The sequence below is a fragment of the Strix uralensis genome, chromosome 6 (genome assembly GCF_047716275.1).
Source record: "Strix uralensis isolate ZFMK-TIS-50842 chromosome 6, bStrUra1, whole genome shotgun sequence".
Taxonomy (NCBI): Eukaryota; Metazoa; Chordata; class Aves; order Strigiformes; family Strigidae; genus Strix; species Strix uralensis.
This window is the reverse complement of record NC_133977.1, coordinates 45,714,394-45,740,860: the sequence shown is the minus strand read 5'-3', so window position 1 is coordinate 45,740,860 and position 26,467 is coordinate 45,714,394. Positions and strand designations below refer to the sequence as shown.

Sequence of the window (26,467 nt, the reverse complement as noted above, 5' to 3'; positions counted from 1 at the left end):
CGCTGCCGTACGTTTCCCGGGGAGATGACGGCGTTGGGGTTGCTGGTTTGTTCGGAAGAGCCGGCGGCTCGCGGCTCGCTCGCGGTGCCGCTGCCCCGCCCCTGCGGGGGCCGCCGCCGGGGCCGGCCCCAGCCCTGCGCGCTGGAGCGGAGGCGCCGGGCCCGGGCGGGCAGGGCTAGGCCGCCGCCATCTGCCTGCAGCCGCCCCGCGGACACGCCCCGCGGTGGAGCCGGTGCCTCCGCACGGCCGGCACTGGCCGCAGTTGCTCAGTTTGAGGATCCGGCAGCACCCGGAGCGACACGCCACCCTCCTCACAGGCTGTCGCCCTCGCAGGCACGGCCCGCGCGCAGCGCCGCCCCCGGGGGCTGCGCCACGCACCCGCACGACGCCCGCGGCTCCGGGCCGGCGCCCCCGGGAGGCGGACGGGGCCTGGGCAAGAGCTGCGGGCGCAGCGGGGTAATGGCGCCATCCGCGCGGGGAGCGACGTGGGCAGGACGGAGGCGACGGCTGCAGCAACACTCCCCCCGCCCTGGGCCCGCAGTGCATCCCCGGGCTGGGGCAGCCGCGCGGGCGGTGTCGGGGTGGGGGAAAATCTGCGCGGGCGCGGCGGCGGGAGCGGCGGCTGAGGGGGCTGCGCGGGGTCGCGCCTCCTCCGGCCGCGGGGCCGGGCCGCAGAGGGGGAGCTGCAGCCGCGGGCGGGCGGCGGCACCGCTGTGCCCGGGAGCGGCGGTTCGAGGCGCGGCGAGCCCCTGTCCCCGCGGCCGCCGCTCGCGCCGGGGCGGGCCCTGGTGCGGCCCTTGCGGCCTCCGCGCCCCGGGCAGGGCCCGTCCCGCCTGTTGACCGCAGAGCCGCCAGCGGAGTCCGGGTGAGGTGCGGGCCGTCCTGCTGAGCGCGTCCCTGACACCCCGGGGCGGTGGCAGGAAAGGGGCTGTCAGCAGTGCCGGGGTCGCTGCAGCTTCTGCTGTGAGCAGCGGCTGGTGGCCTGTGGGTGAGGAGGGAATTGCAGCTGCTGCGGGGTGACGCTGTAGAGCTGAACATCTCTGCCCACAGATGCGCCAGACTCTCTCTGCTGCCTCAGCTAGTTTAAACTGCTGATACCGAGACCTCTCATTCCTAGGTTTGGTTTTCTGCAGTGAGCTCCTGAAAATCTCGTAACAACGAGATTAAGGTGCCTTTTTCAGCCTCACCTTTCCAGATGTCAGGCTTTGATTCTTCAGCTTTTCATAGTTGAAGGAAGTACGTTAAATTTCTTTCTGCAGATAAAGAGATGTTGACACCACCTAATCTGTTTAATGGTTTTAAAGAGAATAGTAATAAAACTGGGAGAATCCTGAAGCTAAAATAGTATTCCAAGATCTGATCTTTAACTAAATTGCCATGCCATATGCTGCCTGAACAGTTATTTTGCCCTTACATATATCTCTGTGTCTATATATACACATATGTATGTGTGCATGTATGCGTACTTTTGTACATATTTGTATGCCCACATACACACATGTATATATATTTATACATAAAATATATATTTATATGTGTGTATGTGTATAAAACCACACCTGTTTGTGCTTGCCTCTTAGCCCTGAAATTATTGTTCAGAATGTAGCGCTTAAGTCTGCTGTTTTAGATGAGTTAATATAAATAACATTGCTGCTTTTCTTCAGCACAAACAACTTTTAAGAGTTGCAGGCACTTCCTTTTGGCTCTGTGCTGCCTTATTTTCAGGAGGCTTGACTGTGATCTGCAGCATTGGCAGGAACTGGTTGGAATGTACCTTTTAGGGGCTTTCCCAGACATCAGTGGTGTAAATCGCTTGTCTGATGCTGAGATCTAAACTGGTCGCAGCAGTCTTTAAGTGCTGGGAAAATGTCCGTAGAGTTAATCTTTTCTTTTGTTGCTTTGTGTAGCAGCAAATGCAATTTCTGAAGAGGTTCAGGTTCTGATCACCCTCTTAATGTTCACGTTTTGACTTTGACTTAAATGTGTTAGAGTGTGATGTTTGACATAGATGAAAATCTGGTCAAATCTCTGACTGGCAACGCAGGCAAGTCATTGGTGTTACTCGGATGTTCTGACATCACTAATGTTGCTGCCTGCTCAGAAAGCTAGCAGAAGTTTGAATTTGAATAAGGTATTCAGGCCTGGAAAGGAAAAATTTATGTATCTTGGACTCTGGTCATCAAATCTTAGTGTTTATCTGTGTTAGACCTGCAGGTATGGTTTTATTGCTTAATCTGATTTTACTCTAAAAAATACATACAATTGTCTACTGGATTGTACTATAACAAGTGCTCTTGACACCTAACTGAAATTTGCTCCAGCTGTCAGTTGATGTTTTCTGTCAAAAACGTTTTTAGTCTTTATAAGTCTTCTGTAGTACTCTGGTCAGCTCTGTTCCCGCCTGCCCCCTGCTCAGCAGTTTAGGTTCCCATCTCTGTACGTGCCTCCTGCTGCTCTCTGTATCTCTCTGGATCCTTGCTTCTTCCTGTGCCTAAAAATTAATACTGCTTATTTCCTCTTTCACTCATTGCCACCAAGAAAAAAGAAGGGGTGGAGGGTTAGGGAGGACCGGAGTCATGTTCTTTTCCAGTTCTAGTAAAGCCGCTGTGGCTCCGTCCCTGTTCCCTCCAGCGGCCCTGTGGCCTCCGGTGAGGCTCTCCTGCTCCTCACCCTTGCACCGAGAAGTCCAGAGCCTGTGTTTTTGCATTGGCTGCTGTATAAGCAGCAGCCCAGCATGCCTGAGAGAGGGATGTAAATGTTCTTTTTAATATTTGGAGATTGCAGGAGTGAGGAAATAAATTGCCTTTTCCTCCCTCTGACAGGGGTCCTGCACTTAGTCACCTAACGAGCTCTCTCCAGGAAGAAAAAGTACAACCTGGCCTGTGGTGATAATAAGTTGATGTCACAAGAGTAGGGAAGATAATAGAAGTGAAGATGCAGTGGCTCTTTCCCAGCAAATCAGTAGCTGTCACACCCCCAGACCATACCTCAGGTTAGCTTTTATTCTTTGCCCTTGCTTGCTTCCCATAGCCATCAGTTCAAAGTAGCTGTTAAGTCTTCGGAAGCAAAGACTAAGTGGAATGTCTGTGATTCGTATTTCAGTCCTAGCATACATTTGTGGCCTGCTCCCAGCTGGGGATTTAGCCATCTATTGAACCATCTCAGGTTATAGGTATGATGAGACGTGCTTCTGCTAATTCCACACTTTCACAAAAAAGTGTGTTGGTGTTGATGGCTTGGAAATGGATGTGTGACACTTGCAGTTGGAGAGATGATGATTTGAAAGCAAATACAAATACACCTGGTAACTTTCATTCTAGATTGGTAGGAAAACTTACCAGACTTTTTTCGTTTAGATCGTAGTTAATAAAAATGTATTGCTATAATAATCTAGTAATTAGTATACCACTCATAATTGGTATACTAAGGTAGTGGCCTTCTATGATGGAGTAACTGCATTAGTGGACAAGGGAAGAACTACTGATGTCTGCCTGGACTTCTGTAAGGCCGTTAACAGGGTTGCAGACAGCATCCTTGTGTCGAGGTTAGAGATGGTTTGATGGATGGGCTGTCGCCTGGCTGGCCATGCCCGGAGAGTTGCAGTCAGTGGCTCAATGGGAACCAGTAGGACATGGTGTTCTTCAAGGGTCTGTACTTCGACTGATACTATTTAGTATCTTCATCAGTGGCGTTGAGTGCACCCTCAGCAAGTTTGCAGGTGGCTCCTTCAACGGAAGGGATGCCATCCAGAGGGGCCATGGCAGGCTGGAGGAGTGGGCTGGCATGAACCTCATGAAGTTCAACAAGGCCACGTGCAAGGTCCTGCCCGTGGGTCAGGGCAGTCCCCAGTATCGGCACAGGCTGGGGACGAATGGGTTGAGATCAGCCCTGCAGAGAAGGACTTGGGGATCCTGGTGGAGGAAAACTCAGGCGTGAGCCGGCAACGTGCGCTGGCAGCCCAGAAATCCAGTCGTGTCCTGGGCTGCATCAAGCACGCGTGGCCAGCGGGTCGAGGGAGGGGATTCTGCCCCTCTGCTCCGCTCTGGTCAGAGCCCACGTGCAGCACTGCCTCCAGCTCGGGGGTCCCCAGCACCAGACAGACGTGGAGCTGTTGGAGCGGGGCCAGAGGAGCCCACGACAGCGATCGGAGGGCTGGGACCCCTCTGCTGTGAAGAAAGGCTGAGAGAGTTGGGGGGGGTTCAGCTGGAGAAGAGAAGGCTCCAGGGAGACCTGACTGCGGCCTCTCAGTGTGTAAAGGGGGAGCATAAGAAACACAGGGAAAGACTTTTTACCAGGGCCTGCGGTGACAGGACAAGGGGGAATGATTTTAAACTGCAAGAGGGCGGGTGTAGATTGGGTGTGAGGAAGAACTTTTCTTACCGTGACAGGTTTGCCCAGAGAAGCTGTGGCTGCCCCCTCCCTGGAAGGGTTCAAGGTTCAAGGCCAGGTTGGACGGGGCTTTGGGCAACCTGGGCTAGTGGAAGGTGTCCCTGCCCAGGGCAGGGGGGTGGCACTGGATGATCTCTAAATTTCCCTTTGACCCAAAGCATTCTGTCCTTCTGTATTCCTGGTGCAACCCTAATTAATGCTTTGACTGTCTCCTACATTGCCTATTTACTCCATTGTGTCTAGTGTAGGTGCAGATAATAACAAATTTAAACAGCGAACTTCTTAGCATAAATTGAATAACTAGAATAACTTGTTTTGCCGCTGCTCTAAAACCAAGTAGCTACTATGTAATCTGCAAAATTGCAAGTTGACATTAAAAGTTTAGATATGTTAATTCTAACCAAGTCATAAACCCCTTATCCCATTACAGTGATTAATCTCTGATTTAAGTAGAAGATTAAGCAGCGCTTAGATGAAAAATCTGCTTCTGCAAATGAATTTATTGTTTTTTTTCCTGGAGAATGTGTCTTGTTAAGGTAGTATGTTTCATTTATGAAATAGGAGAGATAAGTCTAACTGTTGAACTTTTTTTCAGATTATTTCTGTTGAAAGTAGATAAAATGGCAACATTAATTCACACTTTAGCAGATCATAGTGATGATGTCAACTACTGTGCCTTCTCATCATCGTGCTTGGCTACTTGTTCCTTGGACAAAACTGTTCGCGTTTATTCTCTAAAGGACTTCACTGAGCTTCCGTACTCGCCTCTGCGGGGTCATACGTATGCTGTGCACTGCTGCTGCTTCTCTCCGTCAGGACAGCTTTTAGCCTCCTGCTCCACGGACGGCACCACGCTGCTGTGGGGCAGCGGTGATGGCCAGCTGCTGGCAGTGCTGGGGCAGCCCAGCGGCAGCCCTGTCCGCGTCTGCCGCTTCTCCCCTGGGTCCGTGCACCTGCTGTCGGGGGCAGCAGACGGGAGCGTGGCTCTCTGGAACACGCAGACCTTGAAACTCTACAGGTGAGTTCCAGGTGGTTTTTGACAGCCTTGTTTGCAATGACAAGAATGTAATTTCAGTAGTATGCTGTACTCTGTACAAGACTTGCAGACTTAGGCCACCAATTGATATCACAAAGCAATAGGAGTATGATTTAGAAGACCAAAAGATTATCAATAAGAGAGGGAGAAGTGCTGAGTTGGGTTTTTTTTTTTCAACTTAAACAATGGAAACTCAAGAAGCTTTAATTTTTACTAAGTTATCGTTCATCTAAATCCTGATTTTTCGTAAGTTCATGGAACTGTTTTCATTGACTTAACATGAAATTAGGATACATTGCATGCTGCGTGTGTCTGGTTTCTAAACAGTGGGTCAATAAACTATGATACGTAATACACAGTTAGTGGAGCCTGACTGTGCTGTGTGCCTTATATTGCATTATATGTAGTGGTTTTTAATGAAATATTTAATTACAAGGCTGTTTGGAGTCCAGGAAGGTCTTAGAAGCCTGATAGTAATCCAGCAATCAAAGAGTTTGGAGACTACTGACTTATCTTGAAACCACACAGTTTAGGACATAAAAGTGACAGACAGGAGTATCGGAGCAGAGTGGGTTAAATATGAGAGTCAGCATTTCACAGGGGATTTCAATAAACAAGTGGAACAAAGCAGGTGAGCATTTTTTGTGATGTTGCACAGTTAAAGGCATGAACCTTACGATGATCTTCAAAGTCCTCCTCTACATCTCTCTGTCAGTAAAGAATTCAGGCCAGTTGGAATCTGTACTTAGGCAAGACATTATTTAGGTTTCAGAGCAGCAATTACACAACATCTCTGAAGCTAGGAAAGAAGTTAAGATTTTGGGAGAATTGATGAGATGTTTCACTCAGGATGAGGGAGCAGGCACTTATGAAAGCCAAACTTGTTTGGTTTTGGTAATCCCCTGTCAAGCGTGTTACGGCTCTTGTGGCCTCTCTACCTTTGCCTTCCACAGCAGTGATTTAGATAGGAACTGTAAAATTTTTCAGAATGATTGATTATAGTTACCTGAAATTGTGTAAATCTGGAAACCTGTCCATAAACAGAATTCTGATAGATTTTTGCCACCTATTGTTTGTAATACGTACAGAAACACCGAAATGGTTTTTTGTTTTCAGAGAATAAGGAGGTATGGATTACATATTGTTTCTTAGTTTTATCTTTAAGAAAAATAAGGAATTTCAATCACTAGTGTTCTGAAGTCTAAGGGTATATCTGTTTTGAGATATTACTGGTGAAGGTGTTCTCTTTTTTTATTCAGAATACTTGTTACTGACAGGGAAAAACCCAGAAATACTAAAAAGTAATCTCTGACAAGTATATGCTATTAATATATGCAGTGATGCATATTTTAGACCTACATCCCTAATTTCCTCCTAGTTGAATGGTGATTGTATAATTACCATGTAGAAACTATATTGTTGTTTTAAGCAGAAATTTTTCTAGTTTGGTGTTTCCCTTGTAAAGAAACAAGAAAGAACTTGAACATTCCAATCCTGTTCCCTTCGCTTCACTTTGAAAAGTTCATTTCAAAGTGTTAACATGCCAGCAGTAGTCAGCTTAGCTTTAATTGTATATATTTTGGGATGTGTCTGTATATATATTTTCAGCTGATTATTTTTTATTATTATAATTTGTAATTGCAGATTACAAAGTGCCTCTGTCCTGTTTTCCTAAAGCTGAGGTCAGTATTAGTTAGGAAATTACCAAGGTATTTAAAAATGTCAGCGGATTTCAGTTAGCCATCTAATGTCAGTCTGTGGTCCCCTGTTTCTTTTGCAACAGTTCATTCTGTTGATGCTAAAAAATGCCCTTTACCACACTGTTACTCACTTCACTAAATATGCAGATGGTAATTACAACAAAGGTATCCAGTTACTCCTTATCAGCTCGGCTGCTGTAATTGACTGTTCATATTGTGATGCAAGATGACTCTTTAAATCATCTCTGTGATGGATGTCAACAACATGAAATCAAGTTAATTTATCTGTATTTCTTAGTGTTCTCTACTTCCTGTTCAGTAGTTACAATACTGATATCTGGCCTGAAAGTCTTAAATGTGTACTCTGAACATGTATAGTACTATTTGTTTTACTGTTATGTTTTCAGAGCAGAAGCTGCAGCTTTATGTATGAAGGAAGGAAGGTTTTAAAAGCTGCACTAAGGAAAAAGAATGGTACATATAAAAATGGAATGCACTGTAGTGTATTTGATACTATTCTTAATGATGGAATTAAGGGAGTCAGTGCATTTTGAAGGTCTTGGGTTTGATTAGAGAGACTCTCAGGAAAGTTTATTGTCTTGTCTTCTGTGGCATTAAGTTTGACACCTCTGGCAGTAAATAAAAATTCTATCAATCAGCAAAAGAGGATGAGCAGCTGTTCTACAAAATACAAAGACAGAGTAAATGAGACTGACATTTCTTGCTGTTTGACTGTTGCTTATGACTGTGATTATTTTCCTACACTTAAAGATTCAGCTGTGCATGCTGGGCCGGATCTAGTGTCCATTAAAAGGAGAGAGACATTTCAGTTTACTTTAGGTTGCTATCAGATAACCTAAAGGATGTGAGGTTGAGCCCACTTCCTTCCCAAGGGTCAACCACACTTCCATATCTGCTAGAAGTTTTCTTTTGAGATCAGTTTTACAAAGTGCTCTGGCTCACTTAGTTAAAATACAGATTTTTTTTTTTATCACATTGCTTTGATTTGAGTACGAGTAGTCCAAAATTAACCCTATATCATAAATCACAACATATTTGACTTGGCTACAGCTTATCATATGGGTTAGTAGGTGTTCTGTTTTGTCTTTAAAAACAGAAGAGAAAAATTGTGGGAGTCTTTCTTTCCCTTGTTTATGCACATGTAAATCTGTTATGATAGTTGTGTATTTGACTTCTAAAATTTATCCTGCCACAGAATTTTAACAGTGCATTGTGCCTTTCAAATGGTAAGTCCATGCAGATTGTCTTTAGTTTGAGAATTATTTTATTACTCAGTTAAATTACTGCCTTGGGATGCTATCTCACATTTTTCCTCCTGCAGTCAAAGAGCAGTTCCTGGTTCCTGCAGCTGTGCTTATTTTGCGTCTCCTTCCACAGTTGGTGTGAGTTTCTCTCCCTTCTGTTACCAAGTTCCAAAGTGCAAAACTTAGAACAGTTTGTCTTGTTGTATCAGATTGCATTTTAGAGATCACTTGTTCAGAACAAATTCAAATCCCATGTACTCTTGCTTTTCAGGTCTGGGAATGTTAAAGATGGTTCTTTGGTGGCCTGTGCATTTTCTCCTAATGGAAATTTCTTTGTCACTGGATCATCATGTGGTGATTTAACCATTTGGGATGATAAAATGAGATGCCTGTATAATGAAAAAGCACATGATCTTGGTGTTACATGTTGTGATATTTCTTCACAGCCAATTTCTGGTTAGTTACTTGACTTGTCAGGGGAGGAACATGGAAAAAAAGTGTTCTTTTATTTCTCTCTAGCTCTTGTTTTCATATTCTTTTTGTCATTGGTGCTCAAGATACAAACGACATTGGGAAGAGCTGATGTTTTAGAATATTCTGAATATTCTTAAGTAAAGTTGTGGTCAGGTTTTTGACAAGGAATGTACTAGGTCAACAGACAAGGTGATTAGCATGCTTATGATAGCTTTCAGTAGCAAATGACTGTCTGGATTTTGGAAAATGTGTGGGCAGTGTCTGCAAGTGAAGCCTATCCCCTGGGGCTAACAAGGGCCTTAGGAGATGCAGTGCTTGATGACCCTTCCCACTTTACTCTTTCATACTTTGGTTCCCCAAGGAGCAGGACTGGATTAAAGCAGTGCAGAGAACCCTAAATGTAATAAGCTGAATGCTTGAGCTGTGGGATGTGAATAGATAGACTGTTTCCCTGCACCTGACTTTCTCAGTTGGAGGAATTTGGGGGAGCAGTGTGCCCAGAATCTCCTGTGTCCCACTAAGATGTGGGACTGTTCAAATGTCTTACTGCTGTTTTAGCTGACCTCATTGTATAAGTTGCATTTCAATTTTGACATTATGTGCTTCTTCACAGTTGTGATGGGCAGGAGCTTAGTTTTTTCTTTTGAGAATGAAATCTGATATTCTTGTATATATACATTTGGGTATTGAAGTCAAAAACATAAGGCATGCATAGTGTAGGCCTTCCTCAGGGCTGCGTTGCCTATTCAGTTTTCATTCATTTCACATTTGTAAGGCTTTCTGTGGAATTAAAATAAATGGAACCTAGATTTATCTATATGCAAAAACATGTATACTGAAAATTGTATATTTAAACTTCCAGCTATCTCAGGGACAGCTTTGCATTTGTGTATACAGGCTTTTAAAATTATTGTCGTGGTTTAACCCCGTCCGGCGGCTCAGCCCCACGCAGCTGCTCGCTCTCTCCCGTGGGATGGGGAGAGAATCGAAGGGCAAAAGTGCGAAAACTCATGGGTTGAGGTAAAGGCAGTTTAATAGAGAAAGCAAAAGCTGCACGTGCAGGCCAGGCAAGAGGAGGAATTCATTCCCTGCTTCCCGGGGCTTCGCCATGCGGAATGGTGGCTTGGAAAGGCAAAAGCCTTAACTCTGACAAGTTGCATGTCTAAGCTTACACAGCTTGTACAGTGAGAAGAAACATTTGCCCAAACAAGAACTGGTAGAAGTTAACTGCAGTACAGGGAAATGCCTTAGCCAAACAACCAAATATTGGAAATTCTGAAATATTTATGAGTCTGAAAAGCTGAAAGGTTAATTTGTATAAATTTTTGTCAGGTAAAAGTGTTTAATAGTTAGAAAATCACTTAATCATCTGCTTTTGATGGAGGTTGGGAAATTGGACAGAAACCTCATTGTCAGATTTAGGAAGTAAAGCTGTAAATTGTCTTAACAACCTCTTAGCTATACTTTTTTGCTTTCCAGATCTACTATGGAGACAAGGTGGTCTCCATAAAGATATGTAGGCTTCTGTTTTCAGAGTACGCATGAGTTGCTCTTTCAGAGGTACCAAAATTTATAACTGAGCAGCCATTTGCACCTTTCAGTGCTAAACACAGCAATAAATTCTGCTGTCTGTGTACCACCTTGTCTAAGAAGGTGGTACAGAGCAGGAAAAAAGGACAGAAGCAGGAGAAAGCTGAGGAAGAAGGATGTGAGCATATACCTCAGTAACAGAGAGCTAGTGACTGACAATACCAAATCAATCAAATGTGTGTCCACTGAAAGGTGCAGGGGCAGCACTAAATTAGTCTGTCACAACAGAAAGGGGATTAATCTCTTAACACCTCTAGATCTTTGTTGGTGAAAAAACTATAAAAAAATTCCATTGTGAACCAAGAGTTGCATCCGAGGGCAAAGGAGCGCCTTGAAGCTGAAACAGATCAGAGTGTAATTTCCACCGCTCTGTTTCCTGTTGGGATTCTCTTGGTTTAAAAAAGAATTGTTACCAACCCTTCAGCCTTCTGCCAAGATAGAGAGAAATAGGCAAGAAAGCAAGTATTTCCTAGACTGTGGATTTTTTAGCTGATTTATGATCATTCTTAATTTTATTTAGCCATATGTTATTGAAAGTCAACATTTTTCCTTTTCGTGTGTTGCTGTTTAATCCCGAAGGATTGAAACTTCTGGGATTATTGGCAGATTTAATACATTACAAAATCCATACAAGTAGTGCGTATCCAATACAATTAAACATGGTTTTAGATTGAGACTCTCTGTACCTGCTGAATTCAGAGCAAAATTAGAACCAGAGTTTCTCATTGGTTCTTTGTGCTTTAGGCCATTTGTAGCAGATGTTTCTCCTACCCTTAAAGTGGATTCAGTCGCAGTTGCACAGAAGCTCATCAGATCTAGAGCAGTTGTAATGCTGCACAGGCTCTCCCATGCAACTGCAAAGTTTCAGTGCTGTCCTCCTCCTGAATAAGTAAACTTCAGTGAAATTACCTAGAGATACTGGTAAAAAATTGGCAGATCTTGCTAAAATTTTCTAGTGAGCCTCAGTGGAAGACAGTGTAGTTGTCCTTCGAGTTATCCCAAAGAGCTCTGTGTGTACAACACTATAATACCCCATTAACAGGTAACTTGTAGTGTCAAAGTCTGCATCATGACAGAGTTCTCATCCAGACCAGGTTGCCAAGTAACATGTTCTTAGTTACCAAGAAACATCTGGTTTTACAACATGATAGCTAATGCGTGCTACTCATCTCCCTGTAAGACCCACTTCTTACACTGTAAAATCCTAGCAAAAATGATGCACTTTGATGCTTTAATGTTTAGCAGATTTGAGGTAAGTCCTAAGATCTGCTATAGTCATAGCAGCTCTGATTGTTCTTGTGAACAAACCAGTCTGTGTATACTATAATATATATTTTATTGTGATAACCATATGAAATTAAAATATACTTTATGTGGCGGAAAAAGAGCTTCTGTAATTATTTTTATTAACACTTTTTAAAAGTAGTACTGAGATTAAGGAAATTTACCAAATTCCAGTGTAAGAATGCTGATGTAGTTTGCTGATATGCTGTTATTTTCAGTGCTTCTGATTCCCATTAATACATTTAAATTTTATTAGATGGTGAACATGGATTCAGATACTTCCAGATGGCTTCTTGTGGTCAAGATAATCAGATCAAACTCTGGCTTATTTTGTTTACCGATGTCTTAGGTGGGTATAGTGATATTTTTTTTCATATTCCAATGTCTTAAGTCTTTAGTGACAATTTACATCTAAGATGAAATTTATACAGCTGTTAATGGATTCACAGCCAAACTAACCACAAGTTGAAAGTTTTCCTTTAATTGTTCAGCAGGAGAGCAGCTAAGGCATGCAGCACTTTGTGACATTGGGCCCTGTGGATTTTATTTAGTTATCCATTTATTAATAATTGTAAAAGTAAAGATTTCCAAAAAATTTCCCCTAATTCCCTCAAACTTACTCTTGTGATAAACATTTGCTTTTAATTAGCATTTTTACCTTTTGGTAAGCAGTAACATTTCTACTGTGGCCTTTGAGCAGGTTGATAGGTTGAAACCTCTTATTCTACCAGGGCAGGGAGAGGTTTCCTTTCAGCTTTCAGTACACCTTGGCCCTTGAGTGAGAGATGGAGAAATGAAAACAGTGTTGGCTCCTGTTAAAACTGCAATGTAGGTGTGTGACTGCTATGTAGAGACTAGGCAGATGACCAAAAACATCTTCAGTGGGTATTTTTTGTAATGTATCTTTTATGGAAGTCTGTAAGGATGAATGTTTTGCGCATACACAGATACACATTTAGTTATATAAAACACTGTTACACATGCTAAGACTACAAAGTGAGGAAGTCAGAGATGTTAAAATCAAGTTGTCTCTGTGATATTTTATCCCCTTTTTTGTAGACAGTATGTCAGAGTCAGATCTTTGGTGCATCTTTATGCTTCTAAAAGCAGCCTGTCTTATACCTTGTCAAATATGTCCATATGTAATAATTTACTTTTTGTATTTTCAGGTGTTGAATTAAAATATAAATGCACCTTGAATGGACATTCTGCCCCAGTTCTGGCTTGTGCATTTTCTTATGATGGGCAGATGTTAGTTTCAGGGTAAGCAGTATCTTTTACTTGGTTAAATTTCATACAGATGGCTGTCCAAGTTCATGCTTCAGTATTATAAAACAGAAAGTTCAAAAGAGTTGAAGGTTTCAAAATATATTTTCAATCATTAAGGAATAGTTCTGTGAAAGTGTCTTTCCAGTTGGTCTGTGTCTTGCAGGTGATTGAGTTTGAAATCTAGGATGTTGCAAGCTCTGTTCTCTTCAGTATTGTAATGAGATTCATTGTTTCCTGGTTTGGGGGCATTTATGTGGCCTTTCATGTGAATAGTCCAGAATCTATTAAAAATAGAAACCTACATTGCAGTCTTACCATCTCTTTAGGACACTACTTAGGATTTCCTTCTCACTCATGCACTTTCAAGAACTTTTTACAAGGTTTAATATCTTGAGATTTTTGTCTTTGATAGATGTGGTTGTAAGGAAAAATTTCTTCACTGATCCACACCCAGAGTATGGCAACAGAAGCCTTTTTTCCATAGAAGTGCATGATGGAGATAACTGTAGACCTGTGTTTTTGAGTCAGCCTTGTACAGAACAATGGTTAAGACCCAAGTTAATCATGAACTGTCAGTTAGAGACTAATACTATTACCAGCGTTTGTTAGAGGGCAGTAAGGTAACTGATATATAACAATAACACCAATAATGCCAGTGTCATTGCAGGGTCACTCTATTATGTTTGAAAGACTCAGGCGGGTGGAGGTGATGGGAAGATTCCTGATGACTGGAAAGATGCAAATGTCACACTTGCCTCCAAGAAGGGCAAGGCAGAGGATCCAGGGAGCTACAGGCCCGTCAGCCCCCAGACTCCCGTCTCTGGGAAGGTTATGGAGCAAATCCGGGGGACTTGGCAGCCGCTGCCAAGCACAGTGTGCCTGGGGAGAGAGCAGGGATTGAACAGGGGCAAACGGCCTGGCCAGCCTGGCTGCCTTCTGTGATGGGAAGGGGCTGCGTGGGCAGAGGGGAACGGTGTGCGTTCCGCACCTCGGCTTGAGCGAGGCTTTTGACATGGTCTCCCAGTGTAGTCTTGCAGCCACTGTGGAGATACAGATAGAAAAGTCAACGGTAAGTTGTGTGAAAAAATGATGCAACTGTCAGGCTCAAATTGGTGTTGGTGATCAGCAGCATGAAGATAAACTGGCAGCTGGTTACTAGTGGCTTTCCTCAGGGAGCAGGCTATTGAAAGAGGAAATGATAAATAAGGTAGATAGATTTAATAATTTATGGTTTTATGAATATTAATGACTCTGCTTTTATTCTGCACTATGAGAAGTGCTTAATCACTTCTGAACTGTCTTAAGTGGCAACTTGAAATAACAAAATGGTTCAACTCTAAATTCTGTCTTTTTTACGAAGACTTTATAAACTGAAACAGAAAAACTGATGTCTTGCAAAGGAAAAAGACAACAATAGCCAGCAAATAAACTTAAAACTATCCAGACCCCAGGAGACAATACCTTGGTTTGACATTTTGCTTTGTGTTCTTTTTAAGGGAGTCTTTTCCAGTATTTGAAAATTACTATGAATGTTTGTGATCTGTAGTTATTTTATTTTCTATTAGACATACGGAATATTGTTTTTGCTTATAATGTCATAAGTGTAATGTCTATCCCATAAAGTCTTTCAGAAACACTGCTGTCATGGTAAATAACTATGCAGTTTGTATTTCATGGCGCATTTTATGTATTGGTTGCATTGCACCACTATATTTTATGCAATGCAGTGCACTACTTCCTCTAGCTTGATTTGTAAATGAAATGGTTTCAAAAATAAATGGAATTGATGAGAGTGGCTCATGGATAGCCAGATTCTGCGCATCTCCTTTACAGAATCTTCTTGCAAAGACATAAAGTAGATAGGGTAGAGACGGGGAGGAGCAGTGGGAGTGAGGGCCAGTGTGCGTAAGCACTGTGCAAATCCTCTACATCAGAAATTCTCATGGAAGTGTAGAGTTTTTGTATTTAACTGCTGTTCTTGCATCATGCTGGAGGTACAGCTAATAGTCGTTGTTTTAAGGTGGGCATGGGGGGGAGCGGATTTAGTATGTAAGCTTCTCATAAAGTGGTGTTAAGAAATCTGTTTGCTCTCATTTTGTTTGTGGAAAAGTTTTTTTTCTTTCTCTACTTAATTAAAAGTAGTTTCCTTTTTCCTCTCTGCATCATTTTAACATCAGTGTGTTTTTTTTAAAAGGTCTGTGGACAAGCGTGTCATAATACATGAAACTGTAAGTATAGCGTAGCGCGAGATCGTTCATTGGGTTGTTGTCTGTAAATATCAGCACTGCTTCTGCAGTGTCTTACCAACGCAGAGAAATATTAGGGAGTAGAAACTGTATAAACCCAAAATATTTACTGTGTCTTTGGGGTAGGGGGGAAGGAGTTTGAGGAAGAATGTCTCTTGAGAATTGATCAGTCTTTCTCACTTTTTATTTACATTTCTTTGAGGGATTTGTTATTTGATTTCTCTACAGTAGAGTATTATTCAATGAATTCCATACTTACAAGTTATCCTCATATTGAAGTAGAAGGATTTTTTGTTATCCTAAATTTATCTTAGCTTCCAAAGGAAGAAGGACTATAGCTTTTGATGTAAAATTTGGAATGGTAATCGTAGAAATTCCTTCGTTAATTATATATAAAGTGCACATAAAATAGAAGCATAATAAAGAAGTCAGGAAAATGTTTATGTTAAATACAATGTCTCTTCTTTAAAACATATTGTCTAGGCATTTTCTGTAATACTGTTATTACATCCTTCGTGGTTCAGCTGTGTTATTTACCTTTAGTACTTTATAGTATTAAAAATAATAATAATTTTGCTGAAAATGAAGGATGAACAAATTTTAAGCTTCTTTCGCTTGCTCTGCACATGCTATTATACTGATACAATTTTTCAATTAGATCTAAAATTTTTCACCAAAATCACTAATTTGATACCTTCCCAGTTTTGGGCCCAGTTATTTTAGTAGTTTGAAGCTTAGACAGGTATGTAAGAAGTCCCCTAGATTTTTGGAACCCCAGAAAATTGAAAGATGCAGAGCACCACAGCACAAGTATTTCTTAATACTGTTTGTTAACTTTTGTGGCCTTAAGTTTTTGCCAAATGGGACAATAACTTTTATAGCTGTTGAGGAGAAGTGGAGACAATAAACCTTCATGGGACAGAGAGAGGTTTCAGCCTAAAGTAGGGCATGTTCCTCATCATGGACAGCTCAGAAAACAGGAGTTGCTGACTGATCAATTAGTGGTTCAGAATAGCTGTGCTCTTCATCTTTCCAATCTCTCTGTACCTGTCAAAGAAACAGTATCTTTCCTAAGAAGGAAAATCTTTCAAATTGTAAGTTAGAACTGTGGAAATTCAGGAATTTGTTTTTTAGTAGCATCTAGTGGCCAAACAGGAGAACCACAGGTGTGATTAATTGGCCTGATTGAAGGATTGTGGCATGAAGTCTTATTTGAATTTCAGCTACCTCTTCACTTTTGGTCATTTCTAATCTTAGATTTTAGAAGAAATGTTTTTATCCACATAAGCAACCATCCAGTATGGATGTAATTAATTCAGTTCTGGTGTTGTGCTGACAGTTCTGTGCTGGCTGATAGTTGAAGGGTAGTGGTGTTCCAGTGAATTGAGTAGGGGGCTTCAAGCAGGAGATTCAAGTTGCATTTCCGACTCTGCTGCTGCTGAGCTTTGGCAAGGCTGTATAATTTCTCCGAAGGTAACTTCTGTCATCTTCCAAGAAGCAGTATTATTCCTTATTTTGAAAGAATGTATACAAATGAATGAACATTCTTTTTATTCTTTTAAGATTTAAAATCACAAATATTCTTTTACAGAGTACTGCCAATACCCTTCATACTTTGTCTCAGCATACCAGGTAAGAATTCAGTATGATTACTCTGTTTTACTGTTAATAAATAAAATAAATCCTTGTGAATTTTCACACATTTATTTTTATTTGTAGATATGTAACAACTTGTGCTTTTGCACCATGTAGTCCCTTACTTGCCACAGGTTCAATGGATAAAACTGTGAACATATGGCAGTTTGACCTTAAGCAACCCTGTGCAGGTTAGTGTGGGAAGTATTTGTAACCCATTCTTTAAATTTAAAGCACAGTATTGTTGAACACCTTCTGAAGATGCAAAAAACCCACTTTTTCTTACATGCAGTTAGTTTGTAATCTCAGGATTATGTGCATGTTACTTATCTTTTCTCCGAATTGATCTTATTAATGGCCTACAGAGGTATTCTCTTTTTGTTTTTTAAAGAAAAGATATATGAGGAGTATTTTAATTGTATTAATCTGCTATATGTTCTTTTCTGATGCTCGCCATTTCTTACTCTCTGGGCAGCATTTAAGAGATGGATATTATTCCCAGAGTGGTGAAAGACTTTTTGGACAAGTATCATTGGCAATGATTTAAACAGAAAATACGGTAATTGCAAGCATAATTGTCAACAAGAAATACAGTTTACCAGTTGTTATAGGTGAAAAAGAATAATTAATGTTACAGAATATATCAGCACCTAAAGTATGTGAAACAAAGGTACATATATCTTTGTTCAAAGCACAAGAGTAAGTCTGGACTTTGCTTTTCTAAGGAGGTGTGAGACTTGGTTTCAGTGTCTGCTGACGCTTTTCCATCTTCAAATTTGACAGAAGTGTAGGCATCTGAGAGATTAACTTCCTCACAACGTTGAAAATTGATGGGTAAAAGACAAATGCAAATTACTGCTTCCCACTGAAGTAATGTCTAATACGCATTTCTTCTGTTAGATGCTGGGGAATGTATAGTACTGAGAACACTTGGAAAACAGCATTCATTACTGCCATTGTTCTTAGAACTGGGGCTTTTTTCATTGCTGGGGGTGGGGGTGGGGGCGAGGCTGTTGTTTGGAGGTTTTTTAACTGTCTTTTATCTTTCCTTTCTGAAGGAAATACTGTAGAAAATGAATCTAAGGTGGCTGTTGAGGACTGGTCAGAGGACGATGTTTCAGCCTGGCTTTGTGCACAAGACTTAGCAGACTTTGTTGGACTTTTCAAAACGAATAACATTGATGGCAAGCAACTACTGAATCTTACTAAAGAAAGTCTGACTGATGAATTAAAAATTGGTAAGAGTATAGAAATCCATATAGCTTTTAATCTTTAGAGTACATGTGAAATGTTGGAATGAACATGACTTAGGAGTTCCATACATGGATGTTTTTTTCCCTGAAATGCATTTTTATTTCATTACCAGGGCTGATAAAACCCCCTGATGTCACATTATCCACGCTACTCTTCTTGTTCTTTGTGTGTGTTTGCTTATACCTGGAGACATGAAATGCACTTCCACCAACAATGCTGTGTTACGTGGTCTTACCTGCTTTTGTTTCTATTTTCCTTTTTAGATCTTGTATCATTAAGCTCTGGAAAAGGAATTTCTTCTTTTGTGTATACTTAATGATTCTGACTTTGGTAAATAGGGTAGTCTATAGTTTTTCCTGTTGGTCTGCAAAAGTGTCCTGTTTATAATACTGTGTGGTCAACTACCTTGAGTTTAGCAGTGAAATCTTCAGAGTACTGTTACCATAATAGAAAAACACAAGGTATGTTTTAGATTTTACTTATCTTGGAGATGAAGCATTTGATGTTGACATTTAGTAAGGATTAATCAAGCAAAGCTTGCCTGGCTCAGACACTTTAAAATTCATCAGGTGTCCCAGCTGATACATTGTCTTGTCACATTATTTTAGAAGGAATCACAAGGAAGTGCCATATTAGTAATGACTCCACAGCAGTAGTTCTGAAATAAGAAATTTAAGGATGGTGAACTACACTGGAACTTTCTGAATATAAGTTCTGTATTCATTTTGATGGCGAGATTTGGGTGTAAATAAGGTGCTGGTATGTTTGCCAAAGTGAGATCCAATATAGCAAAAGGCTGAATGAGTTAAGAAACCTTTTAAAAAATACAGTTTTATTTTTAGAACTTAGTAATCTTCATTGTAGGAAGACTGCTCCCTTTTTTGTTCTGTGCATGTGTGGCATTGGCCTGTATCAGATCATAGTATCTCTGTATATCAACTAGTGCTGCTGAATTCTAGAAATCAGCAGAGATGCTGGGAATCTGCCAGGAATTGTCATCCACGAAAGACACTTGGCTTCATCCGTTTCTGCACGCGTTTTCTTTAACATTGGAGTAGCCTCAAACTCTTGCAGCAATCACCAGCTGAGGCTAATCAGATAATGCTGACTAGAATTGAATGCAGTGTGACCGATGAGGAGAACTGACCAGCTGGATACAGCATTCTCTGTGGGGAAAAAGAATCAACAACAGCATGTGTTGCCTGATGGATTTGTAGTGTCAATTTCAAACATTCAAAAATTGTTTGTAAGAACAATTCAAACTCAGGTTAGAAAATCTGAGTTGTAAGAGCCCATTGTAAGGCAGGCTTTAAGATGCAAAGGATGGATATGGCCTCAGGCAGAGCATGTGTGGAGTACAGGCTGGTTGTGGGAGGCTGTTGCTTCATGGCTCTTTCATCTGCTGTAAAAGGATGTAGGGAGGATTGGGTGTACATGTGAGCTGAAGTACCTTCAGTATGTTCTTCCTCATTACCAGGTGAAATGCTCATTGCTCCACCTCTGTTCTCAAGACTTTGGCCTTTTGCCATGCTTTTTCTTCAGTAGGTACTTTAACACTCATCATAAAATATAGGAGTCAGATTTTCACAGGTATCAGGCAGCTATAAGAAATGTCAGGATTTCTGATTTCAGAAGGTTCAGGATTTCTCATTTTTAACAGACACAATGACACATTCAGTGCAATTCTGTGATGCAGCTGAGTCGGAAAAAGGAATATGCATCCTCTTCCAATTCAGAATAGAAGGTGGGGGTACCTTGTTCCATGCCTGCATACTCTTTTTTCCTGTCAGGCGAACTGAATGTGTTAATGTAAGGTGACTCATGACTTCAGTTTGTTTGCAGAGGGTGAGCAGGAGGTGAGACTAGCTCTAATTTTTGGAAAACCACACCTTCAGTTTAGGGGTTAGTGCCAGACAAAGTATTTTGTACTGTAACATTACAAATCGTAAAGAAGTTGGAGGCATTCCAGATACTTTCCCTTCTGCAGCACACTGAGAAGGCTTCTTTTCATGTGACTCTACCCTGATTTAGGTTAGGTATGTAAAGATTGTCTTAAAGACAGTTCAGTGCTTTCCTCACTTAACTGCCGGGTGTCCTTAGAACATAAACCAAGGATAAATACACATAAACTGAATTTTGAAATCTCAGATCAGGCTGACTTTGTCTTCTCTTCATCAGAAATGTGTTATCAATTAGATGTGAGGTTTTTGTCGTCTTCTTTTGGTTTTAAGGTTTCACTCTAGGTACATACAGAAAGTGTGAGCAAGTTCTTTCCTGTTTCACATCTTTGTCAAGAAACTCTGGGTCTGAGAATGAGCTTGAAAACAACATTTTGGAGCATAATTTGAATCACTTGTGATTCACCATGCCTTACATGTATACTGAAGTAGGGGTAAACTTTGGGGAAATGGCTCAGTAGAGATTAAACAGAAAATTGCATGTGCTTTGCCTATATCAACAAAATCTTATTTTAAGTCTTCTTTTATAACTAGTTTTCAAAAGATAGTGTGTCATGGATAATTCTTTAATCCCTGAGTAGAGATTTAATCAGGAGGTAGTTAATTGAGGTTCAAACTGGATGCAGTAATCTTTAATCTGTTTGCATGAGAGGAATTTAGGAAAAATTGCCCATGTGATGAAAACTGTAGAAGATGCCATCAAAATCCAGTTATAACTACAGAATGATACGGTTCCTTTTTTCCCTTTTTTCCTTTAGTGTTATATTCTTAATATTTCTTGATCTGAAAGTGATCTTGTAGAACTACCATGCAAACTCTTCCTAAGAATAAGCATGAAATTTTACTGTGTTTCAATACTGTATTTCAGTTCTTACATTGTCTTTATCTTTACATACGTCATTACATAATCCTTATTAAGGAAATGCAGGTTAACTTTTGCATATATTTTTCTTACTCTGTGACATCTTTTCTCTTTGCTGATTCAAATGAGTTGTGTATCCATGTGACTGAGTTTTACCCCTTTGTGCACAGTGCTTGAGGCAGCTGATTTGAGTGCAGTAAAGCTGGTGTGGTAAGGCCAGGCTGCCTGGCAGTCTGCAGATGGAGTGTTTGTATCAACTCTTTATTTTAGTACTGAAGAGGAAAGATTGAGCAGAGTAGGATCTAGTATTTATCACTACTAGATGGGAAGAAACAACTGTGACACATTACACCCGCAGGTTTTCTGACATAAAACAATTTTTAAAAGGAGGAACGTTTTATGCTGATGCAAGATTACTGATACCTTGGGATGCATTTCCAATCTTGACAGGTTAAAATTGTAGTGTGACAGTTTGTAGATCTATAGAATTACTTTTCTCGTTGTCAGATTTCTGTTTTCCTCATCTACTCAGAATTAAGTTGGAAAGTATGGCTGCTGTCTCAAACACAGATGGGCTCTTTTTTCACACCTATTGGTATATTCTCAGTAAATAGGTAATAGTAAGTACTCAAATAAGTCTTGGGATACTTAAATAAACTTGTGGTCCTTCATGGGGGAATATCTGTGAATCGGTGCTTGTGATGCCTTGCATGATCATGAAAAAGAGTTTATACCACAATATGTACGTTGTAGAGAAAAGAACTTGCAAGGCTCACAAATCTCAGATCAGAGTATTCTTCCTTGAAAAACCCAACAAAACTAATGCAATTTTTATAGACTCAGACAAAATACCAGCACTCAGGCTCCACAGGTCATTTTTATGCAGAAGGGATTGGTTATATTTAATTGAACTGAAATGAATGAATTCAATCTTTACTAAAACCAGAGGTTCTTACCGCTCACAGTAACAGGCCCCTCTTCCCCTAGCCATCCCCACCATTGGATTTTTATTCTTTTCTAAGGGATTTTGTTTTGTGCCAAGAAACAGCTCTACTACCTTCACTTGCAATAGTACATTATCTAATTTGAGAACATTTGTAATAATACATTCATATACCATCAGATTTTAAAATCCCAATTGTGACTTGTGTGTCCCCACTCCTTCCCCACCTTTAGTGGTTGGAATCAAGCATTAAATAGATGGTGAACAATCTTTTTGGCAGAGGTATTCCTAAAATGTGTCTCACAAAATATAATCAAACTTCTGGGGAGGTGAAGCAACATCTGAATGCCTCCCTACTGATCTGTGCCAAATTTAGCACTTTATGTCCATAGTGGTGACGTAAATGTGAGCCTCTGCCACCCTGCAGGACAGACCTGGTCCAAGGGTGGTGAGGTGCTTTGGTGGTGGGTGCTCTGCTGCTCTGTGGAGGGGACGACGGCACCTGCGCGCTCTTACACCTTCGTACCGTTACGTATATGGCCCAGTTCCAAGGTAGAAACACTTGTGTCTTCCACTCCGTCGCAGTTCTATCTCGTTAGCTTTGCAGACGCAGCAGTGTGTGCTGGGCTGTAACACATCCCATGAAGAGCTGTTCTGCCAGGTCTCTGCAGCGACGCTGCGCTCGTTTCACTGTTGGACTCGTTACTCCGCAGTGCCGTTGGCCAGCAGCCGTGCTGTGCTGTAGTTGAGCTCTTCGTAGTGGTGGCCAGGGGGTCTGCAGACTTTTCTGTGTTAGTTGGGGCTGGTGAGAGGGAACTGGGTCTCCTGTAACACAACTGCTAATTAGTGCAAGACCTGAGCTCTGCCTTACGTTATCTGTGATGTCCACTTCATGTACAAATAACTTTTCAGAGTCTCTAGGCCTGCGCAGTAAAGTCCTCCAGAAAATTGAAGACCTGAGGATGAAGGTGATCTCTGTTCCCGTTGCCATCCCTGACGAGTTCTTATGTCCCATAACAAGAGAGCTTATGAAGGATCCTGTCATTGCAGCAGGTATGTCTTTAAATGACGTTCACTAGGTGTGGAAACACAAAAATGGGCATATTTTATCAGTTGTAGAAAGCTAAACTATTCTAAATAGCTGTTGCAGCAAAATAGAACTATGTTAAATGTTTAATTAGCCAAATTACATCTCTGATAGGAGAAAAATACAGCATCAAGCAATTAGCTTAGTGTCAGCTCTGCTGATGAGGCTGTATAGATTTTTTTTTTTCTTTTTAATGTTCCTTCCTTTATGTACCTTTGCAAAGATAATTACAGGCCTAATTACAGAATTGCCTCAGTAAGTGCAAAATGGAATTGTGCACACGGGGCAGGGGAGACCAAAAACCAGGCTCATTTGTTACTACCCTTAGCAGACCATGTGTATGGCACTTAAAAGTTTGTACAGAATGAGATTCATTTAAATTCAACAAGACCTTGGAACTGAGATGTACAAGGAGCAGAAGATGTTACGTAGTTCAAACATTTTATGAAAAAACAGTGTCTTATGGTTCTGATCTTGGGAGCAGGGAGGGGGCCTGTGATCGTCAAATGACCAGTGTATTTTTTTGGTGCTCTGTGAACAGTGACTAACTTCATACAGTTTTGCGGTATCAAGCCAGACTTTTGCGAATGAAAACATGCAAAACATAAAAACATTTGCTAACTGCTGGAGTGGTAAGCACTACACTTAACAGGGCTGGGGCTTCTAAAGAACAGCAGTAGGAGGACAGCCTTCCATATCCTTTTTTTAATATGATTTTGAAATAAGACTACATAGTTTTACAGCAGGATTTTGTTGCTGAAAAGCTGAAAATTACTGTCAGTTGCTATTCACATGTATATTACAAAATTGAATAGGCATTTTTAAGAGAAACTGTTGACCTTTTAGAATAAAATGTTCACAGTGTGTGTGATCAATTACAGTATTTACTATCTGATAAATATTGCCAGTGTGCCATTCAGTATTTGTGTTACACCACTGTCCTGAAACATGGGATTCCTCTTCTTTTCAGAACACGGGGTGGGTGTATCTGGGAGTTCCTCACACTGCTTTGTTTTTATAGAAGTTGATGAATGATCACAAAACTGCTGGTGAGTGCAGCAGGAGAAGGGTTGGTTTGTGGCAAGACAGGTGAAGGGAGGTATAGTTTTGTGTTTGGAAACATCTGTGTTCAGCAGCGAACTACTCCACTGCCCAGCACTAGAGAGCTGTGGTGTGAACACACCTGGCTAAGATCTGGGCAATTTTAAAGATTCAGATTGGAGGAATTTAGGTATTTTTGAGATAAGAAAGTAACAAACTGACATGAGCTGGGTATTTTGTTCAGTAAGCTAAATAAGAGTTAAAACTTTTATGCCTCTGCTATGTAGAATTAAAGGAAAAATGAAAAGGAGGTAGAATGCCAAACTGTTTTTCTTTTACTCAAGTGACCAGCCTAAATCAGAGTTTTTCCACGTTAAAAGTGGCTCATATTCAGTAAAGGGGAGGGAAGGGAGCGTAGCTCTGCATTAGAGGGGGTGAGGACACTGGTGGTTCATCAGACGGGTGCTCCTGGCCGATGGAGCTCATCCTTGGCTGTGGAGGGTTTTTTTTCCTCTATTCCCATTCTTCGAACCGCGGCTTGTTTGGGGACGGAGGGGAAGAGGTGACGTCCCGAAGGTCGTGGGTGTGGAGGGCGCGGGGCGGGGGCTGAGGGCCAGCAGCAGCCGCTGGGCGCGTTCAGTTCCCGTGACGGACCGTTCAGACTGGGAAGACTCTTACACAGCCTGTGCACAATGTGTTTCGGTGCGTTGCCATTGGAGATAAAACATGAAACCAGCCTGAACTGGTTAAGTTCATGGTCAGCTTTCATGGTGGTTTGTTTTTTTTTTTACCCCTTTATAGGATTCCTGAAGTGAAAATTATTTTTAAAAACTTACTCAAGAACTTCAGATCCTGCTAAATGGAAATGTTTGCTTAAATTGTGATTAAAATCTAATAGTTTTATTAACCAAAGGTGTGCAGTAACTTTTAACACCAATATGTCATTTTCGCATTTTTGGTAAAGCATAGCTTAATTTTAACTTTTTTTTTTTTTTTTTTTTTTTGGCAGGGAGTTCTCCCCTCCCTTAAGCACTTTTTTTTTAACAGACATTCTAGTTTTGTTACCATTGGTTTCATGTACAGTAATGGTTCTGTACCCTGTATCTTTCCTCTCCCCTTGTCCTTAACTAACAAACATTGTGAGAGATTTCAGTTAAGTCTTGGGGCAGGGGGAGAATATTACTTGCAGATGTGTGGTGAGGCTTGACAGCGTCTGGTGGTTCTGAAGTACTCCAGAGCCAAGCAACTGCAGTTGCAGGCACCTTGATGAGCATCATCCGATGGTCTCGAAGGGAACGGAGGCAGCAGTTGTCAGAAGTGCCCTGACTGTCAGTGCAGTGCCCTGGCTGGTCACCGCGCTGTGACCGTGTTTGTCCCTTACTTAGACACGAGAGGCTGCAGCTGCCGGGGCCTCTGGTACCGCTGACCCTTCCTTTTACAGCCTTGCAGTGAACTTTATCTGTGCTGTACATAATGCCTTAACCCCAAATAAGGATGCAGGAAGACTTTGTGTAATGGGGTCCTTTTTAGCACTCATGTACCTTAGCCACGAGTTCGTGCACGAACGTGGCCTAATCCCACCACCTCACCCGAGACGGTCCCTCGGTGGGGAAGGGGCTCCTTGGGCCAACACTGTTGCCGGCCGGTCTCTGCCCCGGTGTGTCTCTGCAAGGAAAAACCCCAGGCCAGCTGCCGTCACTCCAGCAGCAAGAGATCAGTGAGAACGTGGAGCCTTTTCTAGAGAGGGCTTTAAGAAGTTGAACCAAATTTTGATCTTAATACCGCTGTATGAAGTTTTATTCTAATAACATTTAACTGTGTCATTTAAAACAAATAGCTATAAGTTTATGGTACAGCTTTCACAGACCATGTAATTTTTCTGTATCTCAGTTCTCCTGTTTGGAAATAGAGATTCCCTTACATCCCTTATAAATTTAAATAGCTATAAACCTGTACAGGGTAAGGGTGCCTGAGCAGCTGTAACGTCAGCTGTTGATGATGGTCTCTTTGCAGATGGCTACTCATATGAAAAGGAAGCAGTGGAAAACTGGATCAGCAATAAAAGACGATCTAGTCCCATGACAAATCTTCCTCTCCCCTCTCTCATGCTTACACCAAACAGGACACTGAAAATGGCCATTGCTCGCTGGCTGGAGACTCAGCAGAAATACAGGGAAAGTACGTAGAGTTAACTGAAATGAAATGACATAGCTGAAGGAAATAATTATATCAGAAACAACTGCATTTCTGTTCTAATCTGTGGCTCTCATTTAAATGTTTGTTAGAATGAAAATCTTCACTGTTGGAAGCTCCCAGAAAATTACTGAAAAGCGTGTACATTTTGGTAATTTTACTTTGCGGTATTTCTGCTCAAGAAAGTAAATAGTCAGATTCACAGTTTTTCAAATAAATTTTTCTTAAAATCTTCACTGTA

The 26,467-nt window shown here is 41.4% G+C and overlaps 1 protein-coding gene across 8 annotated transcripts; it reads left to right on the top strand.

Annotated features, from left to right (window-relative positions):
- The first annotated feature begins 95 nt into the window (after window positions 1-95).
- On the top strand, window positions 96-26,467 carry WDSUB1 (WD repeat, sterile alpha motif and U-box domain containing 1). 8 transcript variants are annotated; one of them, XM_074873943.1, is made up of 11 exons: window positions 96-456; window positions 4,985-5,407; window positions 8,662-8,846; window positions 11,995-12,087; window positions 12,908-13,001; window positions 15,202-15,235; window positions 16,845-16,885; window positions 16,973-17,079; window positions 17,947-18,126; window positions 22,818-22,958; window positions 26,047-26,467. In XM_074873943.1, exons 2-11 carry the CDS (start codon window positions 5,010-5,012, stop codon window positions 26,217-26,219), a joined length of 1,446 nt encoding a protein of 481 aa, XP_074730044.1. In that variant the 5' UTR covers window positions 96-456; window positions 4,985-5,009; the 3' UTR covers window positions 26,220-26,467. The 8 variants fall into 8 exon arrangements, with proteins under 8 accessions (XP_074730044.1, XP_074730040.1, XP_074730045.1 ...); XM_074873939.1 differs by having other exon boundaries at window positions 347-456; window positions 2,823-5,407; XM_074873944.1 differs by lacking the exon at window positions 96-456 and adding an exon at window positions 464-870.

Bases quoted from the DNA above. Each gene is read 5' to 3' on its own strand.
- WDSUB1 (XM_074873939.1), top strand. From the start codon at position 4,911: ATGTGTCTTGTTAAGGTAGTATGTTTCATTTATGAAATAGGAGAGATA. The intron at 12,088-12,907 runs GTGGGTATAGTG...TTGTATTTTCAG, and splicing joins TTTGTTTACCGATGTCTTAG to GTGTTGAATTAAAATATAAA. The intron at 22,959-26,046 runs GTATGTCTTTAA...GTCTCTTTGCAG, and splicing joins GGATCCTGTCATTGCAGCAG to ATGGCTACTCATATGAAAAG.